This window comes from Pleurodeles waltl, chromosome 3_1, assembly GCF_031143425.1.
Source record: "Pleurodeles waltl isolate 20211129_DDA chromosome 3_1, aPleWal1.hap1.20221129, whole genome shotgun sequence".
NCBI classification, from domain to species: domain Eukaryota; kingdom Metazoa; phylum Chordata; class Amphibia; order Caudata; family Salamandridae; genus Pleurodeles; species Pleurodeles waltl.
Window position 1 is genome coordinate 848,184,967 of NC_090440.1, and position 15,191 is coordinate 848,200,157.

Here is a 15,191-nt window from a genome sequence, read left to right on the forward strand (position 1 = left end):
TTTATTTATTCATTCATTTTTGTGATAAGAAAGCCCGTTGGCAACAACTCTGCTCCCTGTGGTCTTCGCCCATGCAGCGAGACATTGCTGCCACTACCTTTAAAATGACAAACGGTCCTTCTAGTTCATTCAGTCCTTTCCCTTGTTCCTTGCCATAGGTGAACCTGCCAAAAAAATTGACTTTTTGCTTCTGAGAGGGAATTTGTTAGGGCAGCGTAAAGTAGCTTCTGGCAACAGCCGGATCAAAAGTGCCACAGCGAGCAGGTTGATGTACAGCCGTGCGAGCTCCTGTTTACTTGCTAAAAGCTGCCCAGTTGCTAATCCTGCATGGCATTTTGTATGATCCAGTGTCAAACATAGGCTGTTAAGTACACTGACACCGCCGACAGCAGCAATGGCCGCTGAGCGTTGCGGGAGCTCAGTGTATAGACAGGGTAAACAGACTGACCTTTCCAGATATCCACTCTCACGCCCAGGGGATTAAACGCAGTCAGTATTGGCTGCTCTAAATAGCAAATATATTTTAGACAATGGGAAAGAGCACTAACGTTTTCTTTCACCCTTTATTTTTTTTCTATTTCTCCAATAGGCAAGGATTGATCCTCCAGTGACAGAGATGGACATCGGTGGGAATTCCTAATAGCTCACAGCATCTGAAAGACCAGTAGAGTCTGGGCATCTGGGTGATAAGTAACTGCCTCTGCCCCAGCCTCGAACGACATATTGAAACCTGAATTCCTGAGAATTCCAGATTTCCAATAGTTCTGTCCATATGTGACTGTCCAAAATAATGCATCGTACGTTTAGGCAAGACCATCCCTCGGGTTGTCATGCATGTTTGGAACAATCCCAGCTATGCCTCCCATGAGTCATATGTGGAAGAATCAGGCCTCAAGGCGAGACAGGTTGGGTGAGATAGACTTTAGCTCAAATTCAACAGCTCATTTATGCACGAGCTGAATACATGACACACTCATCCCTGTTTTTTAGGAATTTCCACTTACATTCTTCTAACTATCCTTGCTACTGCCTGTAACTGCTGTGATGTTCTTGCAACCGACCACTCAGATATGCAGCGACTTCACAGGTTTACTTATGGTATCCCTGCAGCACGGACGTATCGTCCATTGGTGCAGCAGTCACAGTGGCACCGGAGCCCAGAGGCCTCTGGGGCCCACTGAACAGAGATTGTTGCTGTATTTCGCAGTTCCGCCAGGGGTCAGGGGGGCCATTTCCTTTCTTGCACTCGGGCCCATGCCACGGTGACTATGCCTCTGCTGTACAGTTGCATGGTTTTAGAAGGCCAAAGCAGCCAGGAAGCAGCCACCCATGCTAGCTTTCTGATGTATAGACATCTTACAAGACAATGCTTCCAAGGTACTGAGGAGGACATGTAACCTTTAGAATAGGAGAGGCTAGTTAAAGCTATCACTCATATGTATACTACACAGACCCTTCGAGCTTATTCTGACCAAGCACAGTTGACTCTGTGACCATTACTGCTAGTACAACGGAGTAACAACAGAAGGATATCGCACAGATTTTCAAATATTGCAGAACAGCCAGATGCATCTTTGACAGTGGAGCACTTCCCAAGGCTACACAGCCATAGGAAACAGTGGAACCTGTACTCAAACCTAAGGAGAGTGCAAGAAAGGCTTAGGTTTCAGAGACAGCAGCGATTTAGCCGTCTAACATAGGGATCTGGCTTTGAGAATTGTTTAGGACCTTAAACCTTTATGCTTCTAAGACAGCAGAGCTACTTCAAGAATGGACGCCCGCAACCAACAGTGGAGCTTGTGTTCAAATTTACATAAACTGTACTACAGGTTCATACTTCCGGGAGAGCAGATCTAAGCCTGAGACACATGCTAGATCAAAGATCATGCCGAGCACCAATGATTATCATTAAATGTATTGAGTTGGTACCTTAGGCTCAGTGGCGACTGGTGGATTCCAAACGTGGTGGACGAAATGGTTCGATCTGAGTACCACGCATTAAGTAACACAGCAAGCACGCCTGAGTTGAAAAAGGAGGTGAGAGAATGTGTTCTCACCAGGATGCAAATGGTGTGATTTGCCAAATAAATTCCAAGAAATCCTATTAAATTAAAAGAAAGTGCAGATTTGACCCTTCTGCGTGTATCACACTGCACATATAGACTCTAGTCTCAGTCTGCACTCAGACACACAGCTCTCTCTGCCCTCACTCGGGTGCAAAGATCACCCCGCTCTCACACAGCAACACTGCTCCCCCTGCACTTACACAGCTCACCCTGAGCTCACAGACAAGGGCTCACCCCCCACTCCAACACCTCTCCTTGCGTTTACAAAGATGCATCATTCACATAGACAACATTCGCCCTGCATTCACAAAAGCACACTGCTCACTCTGCTCTCTCACAGACACAGTCCTTACCTCGCACTCACAGGCACACGGCACAATCTGAACTTATACATATAAACTCGCTTTTTTCGCCTTTGTTGATGGAGTGACTTAAACCTGTGTTTGCCTTGTCCTGTGAACACAGCAGCCTTCCCAGTGTCACTCATTCACAAATATTGTTTTCCTGAATCCGTATGGGGCTTGATAAGGGGAAAGAAGAAGCTGCTGCAGAGTTACATGAGGGTCATAGGACTCCCTAAGAAATGTTTGTTTTCCGATCACAGACAGCTTTTAAAAGTTAGCATGCCTTGCTCCTTTCTGCAGTGGGTTACAACAAATTCAAATATATTTAGAACTGTTTGCCTATGTGTTAATACGAATTGTTTTGGGAGAGTGAATTGAGCGTGGGCGCCATGAAAACATACACTGCAAAATAAATATTCCCTGTGATAATTTTCAATAAACATCTGTACTTTCCCAATTGCTACTGTTCCGTACCTAGCGCTATAATGTAGTGTTTGTTGGCGTTAGCTCGGAAAGACCTAGTTGCTTAATCAGTGCCTGCCAGCATGGCTGTGATTATGGTCTAGGCAGGGCACTGGTGGGTACCACCCCCTTATCCAGCCCTGTCAGAGTGTGTGCCATGTGGCCTCTTTCTATGGGCCTTAACAGGAGCAATATTTGGCCCTGCTATAACAACTTGCAATCCCCAGCACGCAGCAAGAGACAAACACACACACGCACACTGCAGTACCCAGCACGCAGCGAGAGACACATACGCACACTGCAGTCCCCAGCACACAGCAAGAGACACACGCACACTGCAGTCCCAAGTATGCAGCGAGAGACACAAACACACGCACATTGCAGCCCCCAGCACACAGCGAGAGACACACACACACGCACACTGCAGTCCCCAGCACGCAGAGACACATTAACACACACCACTGGCCATGAAACTTACCTGGGGCAGTCTATTTCAAGAAGAGCTTGCATGTTGTTAAACTCCATGGCGATTCCTCACTTTCCCGTCTCCTACCACCGGCTCCACACCAGAGCCAGTTGCATGAACTTCTACCCTACCAGGAGCCAGGACACAGTCTAAGGTAGACCCTTTAGCCCTATTCCGAGCTCTGACAGGGTAAAGGGGCATATGAGTGACAAGCCCTGAAGCTCCATTATCTGACATGCTGTACTTCGTGAAGCAAGTGAGCATGTCAGACATGTATTGTGACAGAGTGAGGCTGGGCTGTAACAGCCTCCGCCCGACACATGCTCACTACAGCCCAAGGGAGCCCTCTACTGCTGCCTACCTAACATTACAGCTTTTACAGGCATACAAACGATCTGTGAGATCATTTGCATTCATGTAAAGTGTAAGAGGTAAAGAAAGAAATTAATGGCACTGGCAGAGCAAGGTGGTGGGTCGACGCCCTGGCACCCCCTACAGAGGAGCCACTGCTCATCCTTCTGAGACAACAGACTATTCCTGAGGATGCACAGATGTTACAGGCCCTCATAAGCAACAATCTCAAATCGACTTAATAGACCTGGCCATATAGGGCAGTTCCTGCTTCTCGGCCAGTGAAAAATGTATATATATGTATATGCATACACACATATACAGTAGAGACACACACTTCTGAGACATCAGACTTACTTCTCAGGATGCACAGCTCTTGCAGTGCCATGGAAGACAGAAGAGAGGTTCATGGCAGACAGATGAGCTAGCCTAATGAATACACAGTTCTTAGAGTGCTGGGACTCACAGCAGGGCTACCCATGAAGGCACAGTGCTCTTAAGCGCCAATGTAACAAAGACAAGATAGCCTTATAAATACATTACTCTTACAATGCTTTGACACACAACAGACCTACCCATGAGGGCGCATGGCTCTTGAGGGGCTTTGGCAGACAGGCAAGCAATCCTTATGAATACACAGCTCTTACAGAGTTGGAACAGACAGCATTTCTATCTATGTGGGTACATGGATGCAGGATCATGGCAGACAGATAGGCTATCCTTAAAGCTATTATAGAACCATGAGACAGTGCAGCTGCCCTCAGCAATGGCACATATCTTGCAAGGACATGATAGCAGAACCAACCCAGAAAGTACATTTCTTAGAGGGCCATGGCAGCAGAGCTAACTTTGAAGGTGCATAGCTGTAAACGGCTATCATGGCAAAGCTACTGAGAAAGGTATGCAGTAATTATATGGCCACAGAAGAGAGTAATCCCCCGCCCTCTCCAAAGTGTATACACAACCATTATTACACAAGAAGGTAGAGGTATCCCTGGGGATACACAGCATTTTCGGTGCCACCAAAGATGGTACAGGTGCCCTCAAGACAACACACTACTTACTGTAGAGCTGACCCTGAGGACAAACCCAGCCCTTCTGGGACCCTGAAGACAGTAGAGCAGAGGTGTTCAATCTGGGGGTCGCGACCCCCAGGGGGGGCCGTGGAGTCAAGGAAAGGGGGCCACGCATTCCCCCAGCCAGTTGTTAAAATGCTTCAGGTGAACGTTGATTTATACAGTCTCCTGTACTGTGAAGGCCACAGACAGCTAAGGAGGCCTTCACACCAGGACGCCTGCTTCCTGAATGAAATGCAAATGTGCTCTACGGTCTGATCTGCAAATGTAAAGGATAATCTGCAACTGTAAGGATGATTGAGAGCTGATCAAATCACTCAACGCTTTGTGATGACCAACATTTATTCTTTTTTAGGGGTAGTGCAAAAAGTTAAGAAGTGTGTGAGCTTTCAATTGTAGTTATACATCACTTACTTCACCTGGAAGTGTTGAAGGGACAGCTATTAAAAAAAGGTATTGCATATGCTCTGGTATTACTTAAATCTACATTTTGGAAGCACAGTTTTATCTTAAACCTTTTTGTAGTTGCCTATCTTATACTGCATGTAACACAAGTATAAAAGAATGCCTTACATATTCACAGTGCGTTCTGTCACAGGCTATGACCTCGTGGCACTATAAATACATGTCACTATTCTCAACTGCAGCAACCAAGATTTAATTCTGTCGCTCTCCGGTTACACACAGACCTCTGCGGTGTATTAACTAATAGAGGTTTCCTAATGCACTACATTGCATTTCCCAATGAGTAACAACTTTCTTTTATTTATTTTTCATTTAAGTTGGCTGTTATTTTATATGTAGCTACCTGACATTGAAAGACTTAAAAACAACTTCGAATATTTTGGAGTTTACTTATGAGAGGCTTGCGCTGCTGGAGCGTCACTTTTGTGACGTTCCAGCGGCACAAGCCTCTCAATCATACATATGAGATGACGCAAAGCAACCCTGCGTGGCTTTGAATGGCCTTATAGATATGGAGTAAGGCAAGGCAGCGTAAGCTTGCCTTACTTCGCGTGAAGGAGAGGTTCCATGGGCGTTGTGGTGGGTGTTCCAAAGCAACACCCATGGATTTTGACGTTGCCCCAGATTTACAAAATCACGTAAATTGGAGCAGTGCCAAAACCTTACGCCTCCCCAGAGCCGGCATAATGAGGAGAATGTTTTAATTTCTCCTTGTTTTTCCTCTTTCCATATAGAGAGAGATACAAAGCCTCTCTGGATTGTTTTTGTGCAGCAAAGTGCCCCTTCCTGCACAAAAACAATCCTACCTACATTGGCGCTAGGCAGCAATTGTGCACCAATGCAGGGGGAAAAGGACAGAAATGCAATGTATTTCATAAATACGGTCTATTCCTGCCCTTTTGTATTTGGCGTAGGGCAGTGTAGCAAGCAGACTTGTGGCACTGTCCTACGCCAAATCCTCATAAATGTGAACCTTTGTTTTTAGCTACACCTTTGACCACTCACCCACACTCACTGACCTTTGGTTTGCTAAACACTGTTTAATATTAATATTATTTCCTCACAGTAAAAATGATTTGCTGTGGGAAATCAGGACATTTATTATTGAAGATGATGAGGAGGAGCAGGTTCTAGAAATTTTTGTCAGGAGGGGGTCCTTACACCTAAAAATCTTTGAGAGGGGGTCCCGGCACCAAAAAGTTTGAAGACCTCTGCAGTGGAGCCTCCCCTGAGGATATACAGCTCTTAGAGGGCCAAGCCAGATTGTAAACTGCCATGAAGGTGCACAGCTGTACACAGCGCGCTCTGAGACATGCATGCAGGCTACTGGCTCGTGACTCTGGCAACCCAGAGCTATTTCTATCACTAATGCAAGTGCTGTGAAGCAACATAACATGGACTGATCTCAATACATTTTGAAATTTTGCTAACAAACAAATGTCTTAGAATAGCACCCCAAGAGAGGGAAATGACGTGCACAGCTGCATACTTTCAATTCCAAAGCCACATTACAGGCCCAGAAATTCAAAAGGCTGAGTTATCTCAGCCATTTTGGGAATGCAGCTCAAGAGATCAGTAAATGGAATGCATTTTTAGCCACTGAAGGGATGGGGGGAGGGAACGAAACAGGATTATCTCTTCTCTGGCTGCTGACACATTGAAATCTTTTTGATTGCATTCCTGCCGTTATGAGAAAGAAGGCACCAAAAAGGCTCCAGTGGAATACAAATTGAATCTCTGCTAAAACCGAGATAATTCATTTTGTTTCGTCCCCCTGCTCGTTTTAGAAGGCGTGAGTGTAATCAGATTGGGTGAATTTGACATGACTTTCCCTCTGCTAGGCGGGAAAGGGACAGGGAAGGCGAGGCGCGGGAAACGTTCAACAGAGCTCCCCAATCTGAAGGCATCATCTGCATGACAGAAGAATCGGAGGGAAAGAAGAGGCCACTCCATCATGGAGTAATCTAAATTTAAAACTTTGCTTCCCCTCTCTGCAAAGCAATATTTTAGGGCAGTGGTCTCCAAACTTTTTAATGCCGCAGCCCCCAGTTGAAAAATAAAAATCATTGAGCCCCCCCTCAGAATTTTTCACAATTTGTTTATAAAGATGGCAATGTTTAAATATGTCAAGGTCTATTTAAACATTGCAGTTAAGTACTGAAACCTTTTTTTTAAATGCAATAACATGCTTCTACTTAAAACAAAGGCCTGTTATCTATATAATGCTTCTCTTGGCCAGAGTCTGGCGCCATCCCTGGGATCACTTGAGGCCCACCGAGGGGGGCCCGCCGCCCAATTTGAAGACCTCTGCAGTAGGGGGATAAATGGCCAGATTGAGGGCTAATTTCATTTTTGTGTTCCTAAATTTTAGGGCGGGGAAATTGAATTCATAAATTAAATTAAAATCAAAACTGCATTGGAGTATTATAGACATATACATACATACCATAGATGAGTCTCCATCATTGCTTAATTTGAGCCGCTGGTTTCCGGGGTGGGGATCCAGAATTTATTTTTGGGGGGCAGCACTTATTTTTCCTGTCTCAAGCATTTACTGAGAGCAAAAGACACATGAGGGAAAGATGGGGGAAGAGACAAACGAAAAAGCAACACAAAGGGAGAAAGCAGAAACCTGGAAGAGTGAGCTGAAGGGGCAGGGAGTAGCTGTGAATGGATTAAAGAGGTCCAAGATGGCTTTAAGCATATGCTGTCTCAGTATTCCATGTTCCCACATTTAATTGAAGCAGCAGCAGAGAGATGTGGGCACCGGCACGTTTTTGTTTACAAATTAAGCACTGGTTATCCAGTGTAATGAATCACGAGCTCGGCGCTGCACAAATAAACACACATTTTTTTCTGCCTATCCCCAAATATACATGATCGGAATTTGCAAAAAACAGACATTGGAAACCAGGATGGTTTTCCTAAATAGCTCAAATTATTACCTTTAAAGTATGCATTTTGAAATCGCTGCCTCATTTATTCGATATACGTTGATTAATTTGTGCTGCTTTTGCCAGTTTTGTGTGTGTTGTTTTCCAAAAGTGATTCGTACCAAATTTTTCTGTGCTTTTAACATATTTTGTTTTGGTTATCATATGTGCCTAAATTATTATTTTCCACTAGGTTTAATTTAGAGAGCAAGTAATACAATGAAAATGCCTGCATGAAAAATGCATTCACAAAAACGAGAGCGAGAGAGACAGAGGTCCCACCAACCGGGGAAGCAGAGTGAAATACATCTGTGCATTGAGCATTATAATGACTAACAGAAATGAACTATTTAATATGTTTTTGCTCTTAGGGCTTCCCCTAGCTATTGTCAATCCATACTGGGCACTAACTTCTACCTCACTAACTAACTGAGGCATGAAGCTACAATACAACACCACGTAGTGGGTGTCACATATTTAAAATCGAGGGAAAACTAGTTGCAAATTAGCCTAGTTCACTTTCACACGGTAAAGCTTAGGTGATATAAATAGAGGTTGGGCTTGGTGTGTTGCAACAGGAACGTGGGATTTTAAAATTATGGTTATAAGTGCATTCTCTTACCAACATGTGAATTCATTATATATTCATACAGAATGGACCTTCAAATAGATATAATATCACAACCAGGTGTGGCTGCTATTGGTAGAAACCCCATTCCAGTTTTCTTACCTCTCAATGGACGGGAGTAAACACCACTAGGGTGAAAACGCAGAGCCACTGCCCAGGTGTCCTTATCCAATGAAGATCTTTTCTTATGGAAGAGGAAGCCTCACACACCTAATAGTGTCATTCTTCATCACCGGCTACCTCTTCCCACCCTGGTAGGATAATACCACCAGGGCGTACTCAACCTCCTGATGGATTCAGAACAGGAGGGAGTTTTTAAATAAACACTACGGGAAAAGACCAGGATCCAGATTTTCAAATTAAAAATACCTTGCAGTTCCCCGGTGTATCATCTTTATTCTCAGGGGACTGCAGGTAAGATTAAAAGCAAGAGGAATGATTTTTGAAAAGTATGGCTCATACCATCCAAAAAGAGGCCCGCCCTGGCAGTATTATTCTACCAGGATGAGGACAGGTAGCCGATGATAAAGCATGAAGCTATTAGGTGTGCGAGGCTTCCTCTTAGAAAAGAAAAGATCTTCATTGGATAAGGACATCTGGGCAAGGGCTCTGCTTCTCACCGTAGTGGGGTTTACTCCCATCCATCAAGAAGTAAGAAAACTGGATTGGGTTTTCTACCAATAGCAGTCACACTTGGTTGTGATATTAGGTTGTTTTAGGAGGACGTCTGGCTGGCTTGACCTCCTCCTCTCTCTTTCTGTGACGAGTGCCTTCAAATAGATGGCCATCATTTGGGGCTATCATGCTTTGTGTTTTATTTGCTATTTTCAGTTTTGAGGGGAGGGTGGGGAAGAGGGGGGAATCACCCATTGGGGGCTTTAGGATGTCAGTACAGTGTGATATGATGTCTGTGGGGATTGTTGAGCTACTGGAGGTTCCCAAAATATTAAAGCTACAATTGTCCCTTTATAAAGACTGGAAAACAATGATTGTGCAAACTGCCCCCTCCACACAAAACCCGTGTTAGCTTTCTCTCACCCCTAAGAGGCATAAATCAAAATAATGAGGCACAGTTAGACTGTCTGTCTTAGATATACAAAGACTCATGGGCTGCCATTAGCACCCAAGGCCTTAAAAAGCAGCTGCCTGGTGCCTCTTCAAGGCACAGTCTTCCAGTAAGAGATCTGTACATACATACAATGGTGAGCTTGTACTTCTTCGCGATATTCAATTGACATTTGGTATTATGCCTGAGACATGACTTTGCAATGGCTAATTTGACACAATTGTAACATTGAGATGTTTGTGAAATGTTCATTGAATATGCTAGCGATCGTTTTTCTTTTTTTTAATTTGTTCACTCGTAATTGTTTTATGGAGGCAGTCCACTCGGAAATAATGTTAGAAAAATGCCAAAAATGTAGAACTAGACGTTGCCAAGAGCAATAAAGTTATGTCTCTCCTAAAAGAAACTAGGGCCATCATCATTTAACATAAAGGGACATTTAGAAACCTGTTATTGTATGTGTTAATAATCAGGGAAGAGACATCCTACAAAAAATAATTATAAGCATAAGCATACATCTGTTACGCAATCAGTAAAAAATAACTATCAATGTAAATACACAATATAAAGCATAATACATTAAACCAATCCAACATTATGAAAAAGAGGGCATTAAATAAATACACATTTTCAATCCAGAACAACAGAGTAAGACTCATAGGGTATGAAAGAAAAATAAAACAATTCATGCCGAACTATACCAGAGAAGTGGATGGCAAAGCCCTGCTTGCTGGTGAAGAAGTCTGTGCTGAACTGGAGGGTGACTGAATTAAATGTGCTGTGGATGTCATTCGGTAAGTTGGTGCCACTGATTTCCCGCAGGAGAATCCCAGTGTCCATCGCTCCATCCCAGATCCTCAGAACATCATGAACTTCTTCGGTGTGGAAAACTATGAAGTGAAGCCTAGGAAAGAAGAATAAAAGTTCCTATTGAAATTACCCTGTAGAGCATGTCATTGCACCGCCTTGTTTCAAGATATAGTTATTTTCTTAAAACTAGGTTGTTGAGTCAGAGGTATTCCAAAACAGTTTCCTTTATGAGAAAAAGATCACAAACAAAAGTGATGACATGGCAGGAAGTGGTTGCATACAGGAAGTAATGCCAATACAGGAAGTGATTACATAGGAGTAATGCAGGTCCCTGCAACCCTGTGACGTGGGGGCGGGAAAGCAAGCATTCAGAGGGCTTCAAAATCCTTCATGGGGGCTCCAATTTAGTCCCAGGCCAATGAATATCAGGCACGTATGGGAGTTTCATGGGTCATTCATTACGTTCTGCGGGGGGGACATAGCAGTAAGTGATGGAACGGCAAGAAGTAATCAACTGAAAAGACAATGTGCTGCAGAGGTCTTCAAACTGTGCAGTGGCCCTCCCCTTGGAGTCCGTGGTGGCATTCCCAGAAGGCGCAATTGCCTCAGTAAGCATTTGTAAATAAAGGCGGCCTGGAAGCACAACTTTGTTTATCTTTGGCGTTTCCAGGTTGTCTTCAATTACATGAACATATTGAGGTTAAGGTTGCCACCAGAAAAAAATACCTGCCATCTGTTCATGTTCTATGAGTCTGCAAAGACTTTGGCATGGTTAGGTAGAACTTTATATACACCTGTCTGCATTAATTCTTAACAGGGCATTTCTGTTTTTGCTTACTTTAATTATCAGTCAGGGGTCGTTAGGACAGTTGTTGAACACATTTCAAAGAATTTAGGGACATATGTACAAACACATTTTCCCATAGACACAGAATGGGGAAAACCCTTTGCTACATCTGGCCCTTAGTTGCAACATTTTCTGTTTAAAGTATGTACTGATAACAAGAGAAAATACCAGCTTTATGTGATTTTCTTATTTTTGTACTGGACATTAAAATACTGGTCGTGCTGGTAAGTGTGATCCTGAGTCCTGAGGTGACAGAGTCAAAGATCTGGCTAAAAAAACAAACTGTTCTTTAAGTGTTTTGCTATTTTCACTTTCAACAACTGCTTATGAAACATATCTTAAATGAAAACAATGCAAATTAAACTATTTGGTGGGAAATGCCATCTTTTACATTATGAAATTAATTGGTTAATGTGAACACTGCAGACATATTTTTGTGAGAAAAGAGTGTCACAGAAAGGAATCATGGTTTTCACAGTGCAATATTGGCATATATTTGTAATGTTATGAGGTTCCAGCAAGTAACAGAAAGCACTATAAATATTTAAGCCATTAATATATTATAAAATTGTATTACACACAGCATGAGATAGGCTGCCACACAATGATTTAGTGCTTTCCAAAAATACATGTTAGTAATAGCTAACTAGACTGTACCTAGTGTAGACATTTGTATATGTCTATTAAGGGGACACTTTCTAAAAGTCAACATCCTTATGTTATAGTAAAAATAATATGTGTTTCCATCATGATACTTCAAGCAACTCCTTGATTAAAGCACTTTACAGACCACCCTCCAACGTCCAGGCCCCCATTAAAAATACAGGGATGGTAGTTTTAACAAAATGTAAGGGAACAGTTTTTGTAAAATTGAAAACACCATGGTCCCCTAAATGGATGCAGGACCATGGCAGACAGATAAGCTACCCTTGAAGATACACATCTATTATAGAACCACAAGACAGTGCAGTTGCCCTCAGCAATGGCACATATCCTGCAAGGGCATGAAAGCTCCATACACCTGTCCAACTTCAACTTCTGTTTACATGCAGATGACTACTCAGGTGATTCAAGGGGATGGCTAATACGAGGTCAAAAGGATCATAGTCAGTGTCCAGATTGCACTGATCGATGGGGCCTAAGAGTAATTGCCTGGGAGATAACGGAACAGAGCAAAACCCACAAACAGCATCATTGAGATAGCCAGAAGAAGGCACTACATGGAGTCTAATTTCTTCATGTACAAATGAGCAGAGACAGCTTCCTCAGAGGTGTCCTTACGAAGGTTTTGAGAAATGCAGATTCAATTCTTTTTAAGTGCCTCCGGTACACCCCAAATACAGGAATGTTACTAAAAAAAGGGGACTGGGGAGCCATTTTCCTTGTTAGCATTGGGGCCTAAGTACCCTTTGCTGCACAGGGAACAGATCCCAAGGAATTGGGGGAGAATGCACAATGTGAGGCATATGCCCTTGTTTGACACAAAGCAGTAGACAGTCTGCTTTGGGCCTGAGGCCCAGGCATGATGCCCGAGTAGTGTGGGCAACTAAGTATTTAATATTGGTACTGCAGGTGCAGTGGCATCAAAACCCAGGGTGAGATGCCCCAACTAAACTTCTATTATGGCTTTTTTCCATCATTTCTTACTTGTATTAGTGCTCAGTGCACCCTTGCTGCAAAGAGGCAGCACGAGAGCTTATTTCTTCTGAAAATGACAGTCGGTTTCAAGAGTGCAGTGAAGGCTTGGTTTGGCGGGGACAGGGTGAAAGAGGCAGAGGGGATATACTGCTCCTCAGGCCTGCAGCTGGCATTTTTGCAGAAGGTGCTGCAGGTGCACAGTCTGCTCAATGTGATTGGGGGGTGTTAGCTTCAGATTACCTGACAATCGTGCTCGCACATAATGGTAAGATACATTATAAGACAAGCCAGGTGCACAAAAGGTGTTTAAGAGGCAGTGGAAAGGGAGAGGAATGAGGATAGGTGGGGGGAACTGCGTGAGAGAAAGCACATTATTTTGTGAAATAACAAACAGAGAGAGAGAGTGTGCGCATTTTCATCTGTGTGTGTAAACATTACTGGTGAAATCCGTCAGACACTTCACCATACCCGACTGAAAGCACCTGCACCCAAGTATTTATCACAAAATACATTTAGTTGAGGGGTGTAACAACCCGAACACCCCCATGCTATGCTGCTGAGAGGCAGCTGCATTCGGGCCCTGGACAATGAGGATTTCACAAGACTCCAAATAATGGCAGCAGTGTGTTTTTGTGTGTTTCAGGTGTTTACATGTATTTTCAATTTACAAGTCTCACATTTAGTGTGGCTTATGAGATTCTGAAAAAGTACCCCTAAAATGATCTCATTCGCCCTGGCCTTTGTGCTCAGCCCTGCCACTACTGTCCCCCCTATTTTTCCATAAAACCTTTCAAAACTTTCAGGGTGAGGGGGGCTCAGAGTAAAAAGTTTTGAGAAAATCTGATATAGTATGACAATAAATAAAAATATGACAGAGGTGGAAATTGGCAGGAAATGCTGAATTGGACGAAAGGTGTGGCATGGCAGGAAGTAATGAAGTTGTAAAGAACTATAAATAACATAAATATTCTAAGGTTCAATTAACTGATTTTTTGAATATAACTTAATCTAAATACTTAGATTAAAATCTGTGAGGGTCGATGCTCTGCAGGGATTTAAAGTAGTATGAATTCTCTGTCTTTAATATATACAGCTCAGGAGGGGTTCTGACTTCTGTCCTTATGAGCTGAGAGAGCCACTGGCCTTCGGTGGACAGTAGATATGAGACAGCTCTTCCCACCAGGAAGATAACCCATCCTTCAAGGAATACTTGTTAATATCAAGTTGGTGCACTGGTGCCCTTGTGGCAATTAAGAGAAACAGCCTGTCCAGATGACTGATATTTCTACATCAGTCTTCAGCCATGAGCAGATAAAAGCACAAGCTCATTTCACAATGTCACTGGAGGACTCACAATGGAGACTTGAAGCAATGAAGATGCATTAGCAATGACATCAAGTTGCAAGGTCTGCGATTGTACTTTAACACTTTATCACTTAGGTCACCATCTTTTCAAAAGGACCGTGCTTCGCTAATGACCTTCAATGACTACTCCCAGCAAAAGGGCACGCGGGGACACCCACAGCCTGTGGTAGCTCAATACACAGGAAGTAAATCCCTCGGTTTCAGCCATGACTGACAGCTGGGAGCATAGCCCTTTGCAGCTGCAACCTCAGGAGCAGGCTTTGAAAAATGTACCTGCCAATGCAGTCCATGTATGAGACAGCATCTGCATTATCAATTCGGTGGCAGCTTCTGTGAGGAATTGCATTTCAGCAATAAAGGCATGCGGCGTCAGCATCAGCATATTCTGGCCACGACAGGGACAGCACAAAGGCATCTGGTAGCTAAAACCGCCAACACCTTTTCCGTCTCTGACATTGGTTTAATGTACTTAATCATATGGAACATTTACACATCAATCTGCATGGTGCTCGCCCTATCCACCAGTGCAGTTCTGTATCCTCATTTCTGTCTCCTCCACTGGACCAGAAGCGATGGGGTTACATCTAATACTTCTTCCTTTTAGCACCATCCAGAACTATCTGCCACGAATCACACGTGCACAATATCTCGCTCCTTCTCAGGTAAGTGAGTAG

The 15,191-nt window shown here is 43.5% G+C and overlaps 1 protein-coding gene across 1 annotated transcript in view; it reads right to left on the bottom strand.

Annotated features, from left to right (window-relative positions):
* The window catches only part of CSMD2 (CUB and Sushi multiple domains 2), a 1,417,205-nt gene that overhangs the window by 257,264 nt on the left and 1,144,750 nt on the right, over positions 1–15,191 (bottom strand). Inside the window, exon 26 of the mRNA XM_069223779.1 lies at positions 10,559–10,761. Coding sequence (XP_069079880.1) covers positions 10,559–10,761 — 203 coding nt within the window. The remainder of the gene's footprint in view (positions 1–10,558; positions 10,762–15,191) is intronic.